The sequence below is a fragment of the Podarcis filfolensis genome, assembly GCF_964270895.1.
Source record: "Podarcis filfolensis genome assembly, chromosome: 1".
Classification (NCBI taxonomy): Eukaryota; Metazoa; Chordata; class Lepidosauria; order Squamata; family Lacertidae; genus Podarcis; species Podarcis filfolensis.
This window is the reverse complement of record NC_139604.1, coordinates 86,437,975-86,454,672: the sequence shown is the minus strand read 5'-3', so window position 1 is coordinate 86,454,672 and position 16,698 is coordinate 86,437,975. Positions and strand designations below refer to the sequence as shown.

General features: G+C 40.5%; 2 protein-coding genes across 23 annotated transcripts in view; one reads left to right on the top strand and one right to left on the bottom strand.

Moving 5' to 3' along the window:
- ATG13 (autophagy related 13) overlaps nt 1-11,614 on the bottom strand; it is a 23,798-nt gene extending 12,184 nt beyond the window's left edge. For 5 of the 20 annotated variants that reach the window (XM_083602284.1, XM_083602297.1, XM_083602299.1 and 2 more), the window contains exons 1-10: nt 7,601-7,789; nt 6,761-6,861; nt 5,858-5,939; nt 5,047-5,127; nt 4,245-4,364; nt 3,485-3,531; nt 2,087-2,227; nt 1,327-1,367; nt 829-925; nt 440-538 (exon numbers count right to left, since the gene is read on the bottom strand). In XM_083602284.1, coding sequence (XP_083458410.1) covers nt 440-538; nt 829-925; nt 1,327-1,367; nt 2,087-2,227; nt 3,485-3,531; nt 4,245-4,364; nt 5,047-5,127; nt 5,858-5,939; nt 6,761-6,771 — 719 coding nt within the window. In that variant the 5' untranslated portion in view covers nt 6,772-6,861; nt 7,601-7,789. Of the gene's footprint in view, nt 1-439; nt 539-828; nt 926-1,326; nt 1,368-2,086; nt 2,228-3,484; nt 3,532-4,244; nt 4,365-5,046; nt 5,128-5,857; nt 5,940-6,760; nt 6,862-7,600; nt 7,837-10,465 lie in introns of those variants that run through there. The other 15 variants (XM_083602295.1, XM_083602298.1, XM_083602301.1 and 12 more) reach the window with 8 other exon arrangements.
- On the top strand, nt 11,399-16,698 carry HARBI1 (harbinger transposase derived 1). Of its 3 annotated transcripts, none has more exons than XM_083602705.1 (3): nt 11,399-11,534; nt 14,567-15,266; nt 15,974-16,698. In XM_083602705.1, exons 2-3 carry the CDS (start codon nt 14,597-14,599, stop codon nt 16,348-16,350), a joined length of 1,047 nt encoding a protein of 348 aa, XP_083458831.1. In that variant the 5' UTR covers nt 11,399-11,534; nt 14,567-14,596; the 3' UTR covers nt 16,351-16,698. The 3 variants fall into 3 exon arrangements, with proteins under 3 accessions (XP_083458831.1, XP_083458832.1, XP_083458830.1); XM_083602706.1 differs by having other exon boundaries at nt 11,435-11,562; XM_083602704.1 differs by lacking the exon at nt 11,399-11,534 and adding an exon at nt 11,632-11,765.

The window sequence follows — 16,698 nt, the reverse complement described above, 5'->3', positions numbered from 1 at the left end:
CCTTTCACAAATTAAAGTAGATCCAGTATTTGAAAACTATATGAAATAAATGAACCACGAATGCTTTTGAATGCTGACACTTGAGTGTACAAACACTAAAATCAATGCTTGCAATGCACTGTGTTAGCTTTCTTCTGCAACTCATTTCACTTAGCAGTTAAGAGTTTTCACTCTGCATTGTATTTTTTTCTGATTATATACTAATGATGCAAATGAGAATTCATGTGAACCACTGTCTACATGAACTGGAGAGAGTCTGAAAGTCTAAGAATCCTCTAGACCATATGCCATTCACCCACTTCTTATAGAATAGAAAATGCAGGGTTTTCCATTTCATGTAAGGACTTTTTCTTTTCTCCACCTAGCAGTGCATGATGTAGAGGCTCTGTATTTGGGAAGAACTGCCTTCACCTATGATCTGTGATTTGCATTTCCTCACCTGTAATTGCAGGGATGCATGGGTGAGGAGCTGGGGTAGGGACGGTCCACAAAGTGATCAATGATAATCCCCATGATAGGTGGGGTCCTCTCAAACTGCCTGCAATGCAACAAGCAAATGGTGTTATTCATAAGACTGTGTTCTCTTCTCTGCTGCAACCCCAATTCTGACAGCTAGACTGCTCTTCTGCATCAGTTAATGGGAAGCAGAGCATCCCCACAATTCAACCCTGCAACTCCACACATGAACAAGGAAATTGGTGTTCAGGAGCATGACTCAGGGCTACCAAACAATATCACTCCACAAAATCTGAGAAGCCCAGGATTTTGGGCTTCAGAAATGGAAAGTGTCCTGGAAAATGTGGATTAGTTTGACTCTCATGCTCTCACCTGGTAGACATGAAAGCTAGGTTGATTCTGTAGGCACAGGACAAAGTGATGGTGCCTAATGGAGTACCCACTGTCCCAACACGGACGGTCTGAAATCCTATGGAAATAGAAGAAAAATTACCAATAATAATAATAATAATAATTTAATAGTCAGCATTAAAGATAAAGATTGATTTGCCATATCTCTGTTGCTGAAAGACAGTTTATGTCATTCTGCTAGCAACAAAGGGATAACAATATGCTCTCCCGCCATATCCCTTACTGAAGGCATATCTCTTCCTAATAAATCTCTCAGCACCTTTTTAAAAAAAGTTATTTTACTAATTGTGCTAGTCCATGTAGGGACTGATGCACGTGCTGTTAATAAACGATATATTGCTATTATTGACCTCCAGTAAGGGACTCTCCTAATTTCCCCTACATCCAAAATCCTTCATGTTACTGGTATATAGTAATTTTTTTAAGTCTTCAGCTAGTTTGTTCATAGCCAAACCATACCTTCTCCCAAGCCACTCAGCTGAACTTCTCCGAAGTATATCCTATGAGAGAGAGAGAGAGAGAGAGAGAGAGAGAGAGAGAGCGCACATTAAATATAGTCTACTAGGTAGTATAAAGTCAGGTGCACTAAGTGTTTATCATTGAGCTGGGTCTTCTGATTTACAAAGTACTTTACAAGATTAAGATTCTTTACCTATAGAATATTTATCTGAGTATTATTGCCTTTTACTCATGAGTACATTGTTGTTAGCCGCCCTGAGCCCGGCTTCGGCTGGGGAGGGCGGGATATAAATAACAATTTATTATTATTATTAACTGGGACTGAAAGACAGCAGTTTGTCCAATGCCGTCATCCAGTAAATTCATGGCTGAGCTGGAAATCTGAACCCACAGCTCATATTCCATTCACTGGTCATCAGATGAACCAGAAATACCATTGCAAAACCCAATTCAGGCTTGCCTTTTCTATTTAAAAAGGATCCCCCCTCACCTGCCAAACCTTTAGCAGTTCATTAACTACCAGACATGTTCTAAGACAAAGATGGGAGAAAAAAGTTATGTTTTAACTAAGGATCCTTTTAAAGGAAACAACTGAGGAAGCAAGTTGGCTTTTAAAGGGAAAGATATTCTAAGAATATGGAGAAGCTAAAGAAAAATAATGAAGCGTTGATCAAGAATTGCAAAATACCATAGGAAAAAATAAGTGGGAAAAGTGCATAAGAGCCAATAGTTCTATTGTTTCTATTTCAATATTTATTACCTGTACAATATTACATATTCATGACCTTGTTTCCTAGAGAGTCTGTAGGCTGGAGTCACCCTTGTTATAGCAAGTAAAGACTTCAGTAATAGAGACAGTCTGTTGTACACAGTGTAGGAAACTTTGATTTCTTTATCACACCTAAAAAGCACACAGAAATGAGTTAGTCCAATATTCTCAATGAAGTGACACAAAGTACACTAATACAAGCTAGAGACAGTGACATTTGTGGTTTATTTTAGATTTAGCCATGTAAAATAGAAGCAATTGAGATTACAACCTGCCCTCAGAAAGACAATCTATTCATATACCTTATGCAATTTGTTCTCAAAGAATATTTATCTAATTGCAAAAAAGTATTTGCAGAAGTTACAAATAATCTTGTACTAGAATTAATCACTGTTAAGTTTTTGAGCATTTTGTAGCTTATTTTCTTATATAGCTTGTAGATACCTATACAATTATCTTGCATAATTCTTATTTTTAATCAATTAGAAATCCTTGTACTTCAGCACCTAGCCAAAAAGATACACATGACTTTAAATACTGAGCAGGTATGTTCTGTGAAAAGACACTTGAATTTCTCAGCTAACAGATACCAAGAGTTCTCTCTTACTTGAATGATAACTGTCATAAAACCTTAAGCCCCTTTGCAATTTTTCTAGTCTAGGAGACAAGTAAAAGCTACGAAGCAGCAGATGCTTGTGGCTAATTATGTTTGCCTGATGCAGAATTAAAAAAAAATAAATCAGAACTAAACTGCTGACTCACTGTAGATAATTTAACTCCAGTGTCTTCTACAACATTGTTAAATCAAAACAGGCTATTTAAATCATGGGTCAATAGGAGGATTTATTTTAGAGCTTTCTGCCATCTAATAATAACTGCCCTTTTAGATCCAGGGTGAATTGATTTAAATTAGTCATTTAAAATCACCAACAACCAAAACAACCAACAGAAAACAACCTAATTTAACTCAACTTTCCTATTTTGTAATTAATGCATTTCCTAAACCTGAGTGCACACGGAGTGGTTGCTATTACCATTTAACCATATTGGCTTGCAACTATAGTCATTGAAGATAATCCAAACCTCACATGGTTTTAGCTCTACCCTGTTATATCTGCTTCAAAGCAAGTGGGGAAACTGTGAACATGACTAAGAACATAAGAAGAGTCCTGCTGTATCAGACCAAATAACTATTTAGTTGAGTATTCTGTTTCCCACAGTGGCCAACCAAATGCATATGGGAAGCCCACAAACAGAACATGAGTGCAACAGCCCTCTCCCATTGTTGTTTCCCAGCAACTAGTATTCAGATGAAGTCCTGTGCCCTTATGCACTCAGTCAGCCAAGGAATATCTGCTTATTGGACAAGAATCAGCAACACACACTTACTTTTCATTCATTTCCAAACACCAAATTTCCAACTCCATGGAATCCCCCTGCAGTGGAAAAAGGAATGTTTAAATAACATCTTTGTGAGATGCTCAATGAATGGGAAAAACCTGCAAAATAAGTTTATCATCATATGAATAATCTTTTTTGATTTTACTGTGGTTCCTTTGGAAGTTGAATGGAGACACAAAATTCAAAATACTTCATGTAATAATGAATTTGTAGTTATGGTTTGCTCCTTCTGATTCATAAGATTAAAGATATGTATATAAAAACAGGAGCACCTTTCCCCCCTTGTGAGATGCGCTCAGCTTCCTTTTGACTTCAAATGACAAATATACTTACAAATGGCCTCAACAGTTTGGCCCCAGCCCACATGCTTCTGGTGGGCTGTTTGTTGAAAGCAGTTTGTTTGCTTGTTTAAAGCTCAACCCTATACGTGGTAACCATCATACAGTTCATGTTTTATTTTTCTAATGATGATTCTTTTAAAAACAGATACTGTATTTAGGCTGAAAAACTATTTTGGATAGTTAGGGTGCCTCTACACAACCCTCTATAAAGAATGTGACAACAACATAGTAACTGCAGTTTATGACCTAGGGTGGCTCTTTTTTATGTATAGACTCTCCTTAACAGTGTCAGTAGTGGTGCGCTAAAAAACGCTTGCAATAGATATCATGTGTATAGTATGAAGACATTGCTGACATGAGCCTTAAAACATGAAGATGGCAGAAGTATAGTTTTGCTTAGGCTTTACCTCAGAGGTTTTGAGAGAGATTTCCACACACATTGACCGCCCAACAGCAGGCAGCTGTCCTGCCAAGGCTTTTTTTGCTTCATGGGTAACTTCTGGGATATCTTTGATTGCTAAGTTGAACTGCAAAATTAAGAGAGTTGATTTTACTTTTGAGGAACTTATTTGAGAAATCTACCATGTGTCACACAACAGGAATGTATGTATTGGAACTTACAACTTACTGTATTTACTCAAATGTAATGCACACCCTTTTTTGCCAAATTTCATCACAAAAATTAGTGTGCGCATTAGATTTGATGCCACATTTACATTTGCAAGCAAATACTTTTTTGGTTTCCAGGTTTTGAAATTTGGGGTACACATTAGATTCGTATCAAGATGACAACAGGACAAAATATTCTCTGCTGTCACACACTGATGATTACTAATAACAGTCTTGCTTTACTTTTTTTTTTGTAAAGCAGATAATATCATCACAAAAATTTCCCAGCTCCTTCCTTGTTCTCTCTATTAACAGTTCCTCTCTTGAGAGCTTTTATCTGAGCCACAGATGAAAAGCAATTAAGAGAAATCTACCCAGAATCAGCTGAGGTAGAAACTATTCAGACATATATATTATTTTTATATCCAGTACCACAAGATGCCCAAATAGTAGTTTTATGTGGTTAAAAAGAAAAGGAATTCTGTTTTAACATTTTTGTATGGTTCTATGTCTGCAGTTCTGCTTCAGTCTTTTGTTTCCTGTATCTTAACATGACACAAGTATGGGAATAATGGGATTGCTATGAGGAATATAGTTTACCCAGTCAGAGCCTGTTGGCGAGGATGATGATCGAGTACAGATTTTTTCACCAAGTCGGGCCTGGACAATCACTTGTACAGTCTGAAAGAGAAAATATGAGATTTGTGAGAAGTCAAGATTTGTTACTAAACAGGAGAGAGATGAGATGAAACACAGAAACAAAAGTAACCGCTTTCACTACTTCAGTGTTTTTGTTGGTCTTCCATGATTTTATCCTTCCCCTCTTGCTGTCGAGATCATTCACCTCTCTTGTTGGTAAAACCATACATTTCTCCTTTAATCTGTACATACGCTTTACCAGCTTGCTCTGCAACATCTATACTAATCTCAGTCAATCAGCGCAGGACAATCAATGGATGCTATAGGATGCTGTCTATAAGCAAGGCTTTGATATCTAGATACCTCCCTTCCCTTCCCTTCCCTAACCTCACCACTGTGTGGCTTCCTGCTTTGTCTACCTGGAATCCCAGTTCCAAACTCCCTTTCCTTGACTCTTAAGCATATGTGATTCAGTCCCAAGGTCTGCAGACAAGTCACCTGACAGTCAAATAAGAGCTTGTCATATTCAAAAGCTGGATGACTATGGGGCTTTGTTTTGTTTTGATACTATAATCTATATTTTTAGAAATCCAAATGAAGTCAGAGATCAGCAGAAAATGTTGTTTTAAAAGGTTTTGACATTGCATCAATCAACATTATGGCACGGCAGCATGTGGCACTGCAATAAGTACAGGGAGTTTTGGTTTGTCACAGTGCAACAGGAATGTGGATTTTTTTTTTTTTACTTCTATTCCAAAAAACAAAAAATTACCTTCAGGGCAAAAAATTTGATGAACTTGTCCAGGTCCTTCCTGTCCTGGGAGCTGAGATCAGTGTCCATTGCATATGGAAATCTAGAATAGAACAGGCATAAATATTCCAATTTGTTACTAACAGGAGAGCTTACTATATTATTTAAACTAATCAAAGTTAATGAACTTCAGGAAACTATGGTAATCTTAAAGAGACATAAAACTAATCTTAACCTTGCTGAGATAAATTTGTGTGATTTACATTAATAAACTACTAGCCACGAAGAGAATATGCACCAGTGAAAAGTTTATGTGCATTTTCAGAATCAGCTCAGTTGTTATGGGAACTGGAGCAGGAAAAGATCACATTTCATTTAAGCTGCTGAACTTGCTAGAACTAAGTGCCAAATGAGTTTGGTCATTATATGCATTTAAAGAAGCACATTTGTACAAAGCAACGAGAGTCTACACATGGAAGTCATTCTTTGCATAAAAATTGACCTATGTAGGCAGCAGAGCAGTACTGGCAGGTGACTGACCCCCTGATGGCAGTATAGCTGACGATATTTTTATTAAGTCCTCCAATTGTGTTGCTGGAGTGGATATGTGGGCAGAGCTGGCATTTGTCATGTCACAGCCCTACTGTAGCTAAGTCATACTTATGAGCAGGTGCTAGTCTGTGAAAGTTCATGCCATAATAAATGTCTTCAAGATACCCCCAGACACTCCCCACCATCCCATCTCTCCACCATCCCAGAATGCTTCACAGGTACATTCCTTGAAACAATATAATGTTAAAATGCAATGGACTCAGCACTGGGCAAAAGTGCAAAGTACACCTGAATAATACTGTCTCTTTCTCTAAACAGGTGTGATATTTGATAAACTATTTCATTTCTTGATAAATGAACAATGATACCTACCTAGTTATCATGAAACTGTGACAGATAAAATGCAGTGTAGAACAAAAAGGGCCAACAGATTTGACCTAAGCTGTAGTTAGGAAAATTTGCATGTTTGCTTGCTGAAAATAAAGTTTTGTATATCAGAATTTGACCAATATATGGATCATGAGCTGGATACAGACTAAGTCGTGCTTGAGAAGACCCACTGAAATCAATGGAACACAAATTGACTAACTTGTCCCGTGAATTTGAGTGGATCATGCTAAACATCACACACTATTTTTCTCAGTGATCTACCAATGTTACTGAACACAGCTGGAGCCTTAATGTCAGAATATTTATTTTCAGCCCAGAGGATAACCAACATTATCTAAAAGGTGATATTTTTACCTATGAGCTAGTCAGGTCAGGGAACTATTGGGTTCTAGGCTTCAGAAAGCCTTTTTGCAACTGACATCCCCATCCTCACATGAAAATCAATACACACAAACTGTAGCACTTATCAAAATTTTCATTTTTGAAGTTTTGAAGAAAAACTTCCATTATATAATGGAAATCTAACACAAATTCACATATGTGACACACCTTCTTTGTGATGGTCTATTGTATATTTCAGACATGCTTGTGCTTTACTGCATGGTGGTAATTTCCACGGGACCAATCCTACTCTAAACCCTTGCTGCTTTTAGTGCCTCTTTCCTGAGTAACTATAATACACAGCATATCTAAAGCAAAATATTTCATTTATTATTATTTATATAACACTTTTCAGGTAAATCTCACAAAGCGGTTTACAAAAAAAATTAAATTAATAAGTATTAATTAAAACGGAGTAATAAAGCAGCAAAAACAAATTACAATGACTTTTTCCCCAAAAGCTAGATATCACCTTCTCTCAGATCAAAACTGTTCTTCAATAACACTGTGGTGGCAGGTTTCTTTTTACAGGGTAAGGAAACAGCTTTCTTTGCTCTCCATTCTGGCAGAGACATTTAAAACAAAGGGTGTTACGAAATGAGTAACCTCAACCCATATAGTATTTCAATGAGAATACAGGATGGACAATTATACTGGTTATGTCTCTCAGTGCAGTGATTCTAGAACCTTCACAAGCTACTAGAATATCAGAGATACTTCATGATTCTCAGGTTATAGATCATTCACTTTGGGCCAAGCTGTAGCTCAGTAGCAAGGCATTAACTTTGGAGGCAGAAAGTTCCAGGTTTAATCACCAGTTAAAAGCACTTGGGTAACAGGAGGATGTGAAAAACTTTGGTTCAAAAACTTTGAAAGCTACTGCCAGTCAAAACAACCAATACTGGGTTAGATGCACTCAGTATAAGACAGTTTTCTATTTCACAAGGCTTTCCAATTAACAGCAGCATTGCTTTCTCTAGTGCAAACTCCTTAAAAGCAGGAAAACATTTTAAAAGAGCCCAGTAAAAAAATTCAAATAAAAGCCAAACACATCTGGGTGACACACAAAGCATTTATGAACCTGCTCCTCCTTTGCCTGTTTACCATGTTTTGAGAGTAGGGAGCAGTTGTCTTGGCAACATTTGCATCACAATCTCCTAAGAGGAACAAGAAACACTAGATAGAGCTCCAACTTAGGGGTTGATTCTTTCAGGAGAAATAATTATCCTTGAATTCAAGTCCAGGCAGATCTAATGTATGCCACCTCACCATTAGTCTTTCTTGGACCCAGAGAACTGAGTGTAATGTTAAAGGCAAGAAATTTCAGCCTGCTCAGTACCTAGAAAGGAGAGTTTGTGGGAATCCACTGTAAGTTACTGATTTCCTGAATTAAAAAACAACAGCTACATGTAATAATAATCATAAATTATTTAACAACATTAGAAGAAAACTGACTATATAATATTTTGGGCCAGTAAGAATATGTTGCAGTATGGAGTGCTTCTGTATAGTGCTCCAGTCAGCCAAGCCTTCCTTCCTTACACTCCTGGCATCACCCACCTCAGTCAATGTACTCAGCCTTCAATGGGCTGTTTTGACTCCCCTGCCTCAACCTAAAGATTTTTAGTACTTTTGCAAGCTGGGATACCCAGAAGCCTGCTGATATCTCTCTCTTGTGCATGCATGGTAATGTTTTGATTACATAAACACTGGCACTTGGATAATTGAATTTGTTCTTAGTACACATTCTATCATAGAAAGCATATGTTTATAAACTTGACAAGCTGGATCTCATTTTGTTCTGGAATGAAAATTAATTCTGTTACATTATGAACATATATTTCTAAATTTGGAGAAAATACTAAATATGATGTCCTAAAGACCTATGGTTCACTTATCCCCATTTATTATATTTCCTAAAATAGTGAGACAGCTTACAAGAATTCCCCATTTTGTACCTCCTGAGGGTTGCTTCCAATGTGCATAGTATAATATGTGTACCTACAACACTGCCCACTATGTGCAAGAACCATATTCTGTTTGATTTGTGTGCACACTACAGATGTCATCAAAAGCCACGGCTAGCTCTGGGGTCCCTCAGTGAATGCAGCATACATGAAAATCAACTAGAACAGACATAAAATTCTAACACTTTACAAGGAACCCTATTGGCAGATATAGTACACAGAGGCATATGCCTTAATTCCTGTAAATATGAAGCAGCCCTATTTTAGGTTTTGAGGTAGATTTTCTTCTTGATAGGAACCAAACTATGATTATCAACTTTTTTATTCTTGTTGTTACAACAAACTGGAAGGTAGCAAACATTGCTTAGTCCCTAAGTTAATATAAATTCTAGGGGAAAAGAAATGTAATTTTAAGGCAAATAAAAACATGTTTCTAAAATGCCTTTTCTCTTTTATTGAAATTCAAAAAAGCCAGTGATTCTAACTAAACTATTTTTTGTTTATGCGAATGGCCTAGTTTTTCCATTACGCAATAGGTATTTTAAAGACCCAGAGCCACATTCCAGTGCAGAGTTAGGCACACCAAGACTGATATACTAAACGTATTAACTAGAGAGAAAGTCCCACTCCTCGTAGCAGAATTGCACTGTTTTGGTTAAGATTTCAGTGAACTTCAGCATACTTGAATTTGTGTTGAATTGTGGCCCAAGAGTTAGAAAAGCCTCACATTATTTCAGTCACATTGTTGCCTGAAAGATTTAGAAATATCTCTAGATCAAAAGACCATGAGGTCAGATCACATGATGAAGACAAAGTATGCAGCATAAAGACTGGCAGCTTGATCCTCAAGGGAACACATGATGTAGAACTGGTTAGTGAAAATAGGTCCTGTGTTGCTGGAATCCTTTGAAGACTGTTGCTTTAAAGCAGCTTAATCAGTTATCAACAGCAGATCTGAAACAACCTCAGTCAACAAAACTCCCTTTTGACAAAGTTACAGATATATTCAAGCTCCCACATCACACATGCTAAGAAATTTAGTGGTGTAGCTGGGTTTAAACCCAAGGTCATGCACGTGCCACGTCATACGTTGACTACATCACATCCTCAAGGAGGTTTTATTTTCAGTACTCCTTAGGTTCTGAAAGGTTTGTCTAGAAGTAAACAGTCCTCACAGCCCTATTTTCCCTACTACCCACAACTCTATACAATCAGACTGTGATCCGCTGCTCTCCCCACCCCTACCTACTCTGTGGGAGCAGACCCATCACCCTACTCCAGCAGAAGCCTAGTCGAAACCCATCAAATTATGTGCATCTGAGGTGCAGGCCGGGATTACCTGCGGGGAGAAGGCTGAGGTGACGGCTCGGGGTCTCATTCCGGGGACGAGCCCGGAGGCTATCCTAGCCCCTCCTCATGGTCAGACCCAGTGGGCCTCTCCAAAATCCTCGCGGCTGGTTTCGACTCGAAGGGCTGGAAGGTGCCGCCCTCGCCGCCTCCTGTGGCTTCTTTCCTCGGAGAGGAGACGTGGCAACGTCCTTTGCTGGGGTCACCTCAGGAACCCCAATGGGGACTCGCAGCACCGAGACCCCTCCGGCCCCGCAGACTTGAGGGCCGCCCGCCTCTCGTCTCTCTTCTTCCTAGCACACCTTTCGCTGCCCAATTCCCGCGCGGGACAAGGCTTCCCTCAGCCCCGTCCGGGAATATGGCGGGGGGTGGGGGGTGCGCGTAGATTCGTAGCCCAAGCCTGCCGGGAAAACAGCGCCTGCTGGGGAGAAGGGCTGTTGGGACCTTTGGCCCCGAGGCGGGTGACCAATATCCGGCCTCCACTCGCCGCTGCCCAGTGCTTGGTCCAGCCTAGGGAAGGGGTTGGGAATGCCCAAGGCTTGCTGGCCCGCGTACGAGTGGAGTCTCCGCTTGCGCCGCCCCTTCGAGGAGAGGTTCCCCTCTGAGGAACCGGCGCCGGTCTTCGAGGAGAAGTCGCTCAGGCCCTAAGAGCCGACCTGCCCGTCGTCGCAGGTTACACATCCAGGGTGTCCCTCACGGCCGCAGACTCTCCCTGCAGCCGCCGCCGCCGCCGCCGCCATTGCTGCTGTTTGTTTTCATCCGCTCAGGGCAAGCGGGGAGCGCTGACTCCGCATCCGCCGCGGCACTTTCCACAGAGACGAGGACCCGCCTCCCGTTATCAGCGACCCCCCCCCGCCCCAGTGGGCCAGCCCGCAGCCGTTAAGTATCGGCGGGAGGCGAGAATGCCCACCTGGGAGGCTTAAAGGGGTGAAGGGCCGGTCTCGTGAGGAATCTGCGATTGGGAATGAACAGGCCGGGCGTCGTGAGAGGGACTTGGAGCTCCGCCTCGGGATCCGGGTGCTGGGAAGGGACTTCGGGACAGGCTTCCTTGCGCTATCGGGGTAAATCGGGGGCCCGGCGGAGAGGGAGGTGTGGACGCGTAGCCGCGCCGCGAAACATGCTTATATCCTGCGCTTTCAGTCTTTCTCCAAGCGCAGAACCCCTCTCCCGCTTCCGTCCTCCCTGGAAGACCCCCTTGCGCCCCCCCAGTCTTCTCCCCGCTTCTCTAGGGAGGAACTTGTAGTCCACCACAGGGCCGGAGTTAGGTTTGATGAGGCCCTAGGCTACTGAAGGTAATGGGACCCTTTATATGTCCAGCTGTCCTTTGTCAACAACAAATTGCCGCTGTTTTTTGTGTTGAATACTGTATATACTATATGGTAATTTATGGACCTAATAGGTATCTAAAGCCGTTTGAACATAACAAATAGGAGCCTGCACAACACAAAATACTGTTGCTGTATGTAGGTTTTATTTTATTTGTTTTTTATCTTATATTTTGGAAATGTACATCCATTTCTTTCCCCTTTAAAATTTTTGGGGACCCCCAAGAGAGTGGAGCCCTAAGCTATAACTTGTTTAGCTTATACGTAAATCCAGCACTGGTCCACCAGATGGTGTTGCACTACCGTTGCCACCATTGGCCATGCTGGCCGGTGCTGATGGGGAGAGTTGGAGCGGGTAAGATTTCCCACAACTACTGTTGGGTTACCCTGCTGCATGTTCCGCTTTCACAGCATCCTCCAATAAGGCAAATTCATGCCCCTTTCACAGAGACCTGCCTGCTTTTCAAAATGATGATAGGGATATTAATGACATATCAGTTACAACAGTTAATTGTGGGCTTAACAACTAGCTGCTAAATACCAGGAATAATTTTTTTAAGTAGACATATTGCCTCAGCTGTTACTGAGACAAAATAATATATTACACATATGTCAGTTGCAACTACTTTTGTATTCATGGCTGGAAAAAGGAAAGCATTTATCTTTTAGTCTCTTGGCTGGAATCTACACACATTTAGAAAACACTATGAAAATGCTTTTTTAAAAAAAGTTTTGAAAAATACATTGAATTTGGCATAGCTCACTCTCGCCATCTAGTGTCACATTTGTATATTGCACTCTACAAAACATTTAAAATATTTTATTTGCAGCTGTGTAGCTGAGTCTTGGTAGCAGAGTCTGTATGTATGCTGGCACATCTTCTGAGTTGGTTTATTGACGTAGGTAAAACCTGCCTTGTTTTTGACAACTTGCCTGGTACTCATGGGTGACCAGGAAATTCATGTAGGTGAATGAGCAGGTTGGTGGAGGAGGAGTGGGTTACTTGGTCTCTTTTCTGCCAGTCCACTTGGTTTCTTTGCTAGCCAGGCAGGAAGGAAAGCCTATTCTTTCATAACCACGAAATAGGCTAGTGAAGGAGGAGCAGATATACCCTTCCTTCCTACATGCCCTTTCACTTAGCAAGCTGGTTAAAAAAGCTGCCTTCTAAGAGTCTAGTAGCTTGCATTTTCATGTTGGCCACAGAAGAGGGGACTTTCCCTCCTCCATGGCCACCATGGCAACACAGACTTCTGGCTTCTTAGTAGGCTGTGGTGGTGAGCTAATTACTTTTGTGGGCTTATTTTCAACGATGGCTAATACTAGGTAATCCCTCAGTTGTTTGGGGGAATTCACACCTTTGGTATCAGATGTTCATAGAGGAGCCAGACCAGATTCAATCCATTGGTTTTTGGTTTTTATTATTATTAAATTGTTAATCTTGTGAGTGCACAATAACACAACTATTATGAGAGGGGGGATGACACTCAAGCATTCTCCATACATTCAGAGGGACAGAATGTTATGTTTATGTAATGCAACACATGGGTATATGAAGAGGGGGAAATGCTTATTACATACAGGAATGAGGAGATAATGCAAACTATTAACATTTTGGCTCTTTCCAGCAATGGACTCCAACTGAGAACAGAAAAATTCTCTTGTAGAGATGCCACCCTAAACTTATAGGCTATATCTGATACCAAAGTGCCCCTTACATTGCTATTTAATTAGATACCTACCTGCCTCCTTTGTATTATAACTACTGGGAGTCACTGGTAGACATTAAAAAACAGGATACAAGAAATACAGTATTACTTTGTTGAAACTTTGATTTTGCAAGATTGGAACTCCTTGGTTCTCAAGACAGCTCCTTGCCACTAGAATATGACTGACTTGCTTAACAATGGAAAAGAGTGGTTGGGTGTAGCATCTCTGTTTATATAACTTGCTCTTCTTAGGCACATAGTTTCAGTACATTTATCAACTCCAGTTGTTCCAGAATTCTAGATTTTGTGTGCACTTGGACAAACAGAAAAAATATCCTTGAGGGACAGCACAGCTTATTAACAAGCATTAGAACAAAGCAACTCTTTGTTTTTCAGTGCTGCACGTTTCTAAAAATATCACCAGCTTAAGTTTTGCCAATTCACACCCTCATGCCTCATACAGCCAATTAATTTTAATGCAGTAACACATAAAGAAAGAAATTTTCCTAGTCTTGTTTAACCGGTTCAGAGAGAGAATGTAAACATAGCACTAATTTATTGTGAAATATGTACTCAACAGTTCCAATTTTGCGTATGACCCAAGGTCAGTACTAATTGTGCATTCTTGCTTTCTCAAGAATGTCCCACGACCCTGTGTGAAATTATATACAGCTCCAAAAAAAATTCCACTGGAAATTTCCCAGAACTACGACCATGATTCATTGGCTCTTTCATTGAAATTAATAGCAGAATCCCATGGAGATAATATTGTCAACTTTTCTGGTAGAATGTTATCTGGTAGGACTCAGCCACGTTAATAGGACTGTGGGAAAGTTTTCTATATTTCTTTTCCTTGTGTTCTCAGTTGTATGATCTGGTCTCATAGCAATTAGTGTAAATGCCAAGTTAAATTAAAGTGTACATTTGTAAACTAATTTCAAAACCCTATTTACTTAAGCCAATAGGTTTATTTGTGTGTAATTAGTATGAAATTGACAGAAGAGTCAAGTAGGCTGTTAGGATCCATGTCCTCAATTTTCCTTTTTTTTGGCTCCAATGTAGGTGAGTAGAGAGAAGAAAGATCAACCCATCATGGCTGTTCCCATAGCCATTCTTGATTGTGATCTCTTGCTATATGGTCGTGGGCATCGAACACTTGATCGTTTCAAACTGGAGGATGTGACTGATGAATATCTGGTGTCTATGTATGGCTTCCCACGTCACTTCATTTACTATCTGGTGGATCTTCTGGGTGCCAGCCTTTCTCGTCCTACACAACGATCAAGGGCCATTAGCCCAGAGACGCAAATTCTTGCTGCATTAGGTTTTTACACTTCTGGTTCTTTCCAGACTCACATGGGAGATGCCATTGGCATCAGCCAGGCCTCTATGAGCCGTTGTGTTGCCAATGTTACCGAGGCCCTGGTGGAGAGGGCATCTCAGTTCATTCATTTCCCAGATGATGAAGTGTCGGTGCAGCATCTGAAAGATGACTTTTATGGGCTGGCAGGTATGCCAGGGGTACTAGGACTAGTTGATTGCAACCATGTCGCAATAAAGGCACCCAGTGCTGAGGACTTGTCATATGTGAATAGAAAGGGCCTTCATTCTTTAAACTGCCTGATGGTTTGTGACGCCAGGGGAATGCTACTGAGTGCGGAAACACACTGGCCAGGCAGCTTGCAGGACTGTGCTGTGCTGCAGCAGTCAGCCCTCAGGAACCAGTTTGAAGCTGGCATGCACAAAGATGGCTGGCTACTTGGTAAGTTCTTTCTCATGACTGGCATCTTTGAAAGTCTATTTTGGTGGAATTTCTGTTTGGTTCAGTGACATGCCACATAACATTTATGTGTCAAAACTGCAGATTTTACAGTTCTCCCTCTATAAAGATAAATCAAACAAAGGTAGCATGAAACAGAATAATAGGGTAGCATAAAACATAGAATCTTAGAGTTGGAAGGGACCCCAAGGGTCATCTAGCCCAACCCCTTGCAATGCAGGAACCTCTGCAAAAGCATCAGTGACAGATGGCCATCCAACCTTTGATTAAAAACCTTCAAGGAGGGAGAGTCCACCACTTCTCGTGGTCAACAGCTCTGACTGTCTGAAAGTTTTACCGAATGTTTAGTCTGAATCTCCTTTCTTGCAACTTGAATCCATCGGTTTGAGTCCTACCCTCCAGAGCAGGAGAAAACAAGCATGCTCCCTTCTCCATGTGACAGGCCTTATGATATTTGAAGATGGCTATCATATCTCCTCTCAGTCTCCTCTTCCAGGCTAAACATACCCAGCTCCTTCAAGCGCTCCTCATAAGGCTTTGCTTCCAGACCCTTGATCATCTTGGTTGCCCTCCTGGCTTCATACACATAACTGGCTTCATATAGATGCCTGGTTTTATTATCAGGTGATGGAATTATTTGCACTCTCCTGTCCCTGTTTGGTTTGTGATCTTTCTTTTTCTTTTGACAGGTGATAGTTCATTCTTTCTTCGCACTTGGTTAATGACCCCTCTGCATATTCCTGAAACGCCTGCAGAGTGCCGGTATAACATGGCACATTCAGCCACTCACAATGTCATTGAACGTACATTCAGGACAATTCGGTCCCACTTCCGTTGTCTGGATGGGTCAAAGGGCACGTTGCAGTATTCTCCTGAGAAGGCCAGCCACATCATTCTGGCTTGCTGCGTGCTTCATAACATTTCTCTAGAGCATGGACTGGATGTGTGGTCTTCCCAAACGATGGGACAGATGGAACAGCCAGAGGAAGAATATGAACATATGGAATCACTTGACTCTGAAGCTGATCGAGTTCGTCAGGAATTATTACTCACTCATTTTAGCTAACATTACAAGACATACTAAGTTGGACATATTAAAAGACATGCAAACAATTATGATAGATCCTGATTTTCCTCTTACATTCAGCAAGAGAAATAAATGGGGATGCAACTATTGAAATTGAAATTTTGTGTTTGTATAATATTTTGCATTTAATATACTATTTTGGTTTCATTGGGCACATTGTATCTGATTCCGTCAGCATTCAGTATTTCAGTACCTGCTACTTTTTAGTGTCCAGCCTTATTGGAGGACCATTTATCAAGGACAATATGATATGGGAGGAATGCATATTCAGTTTAATATTGTATTTTTAAGTATTTAAAAATAATAAAATGTATCTTGTGTATGGTG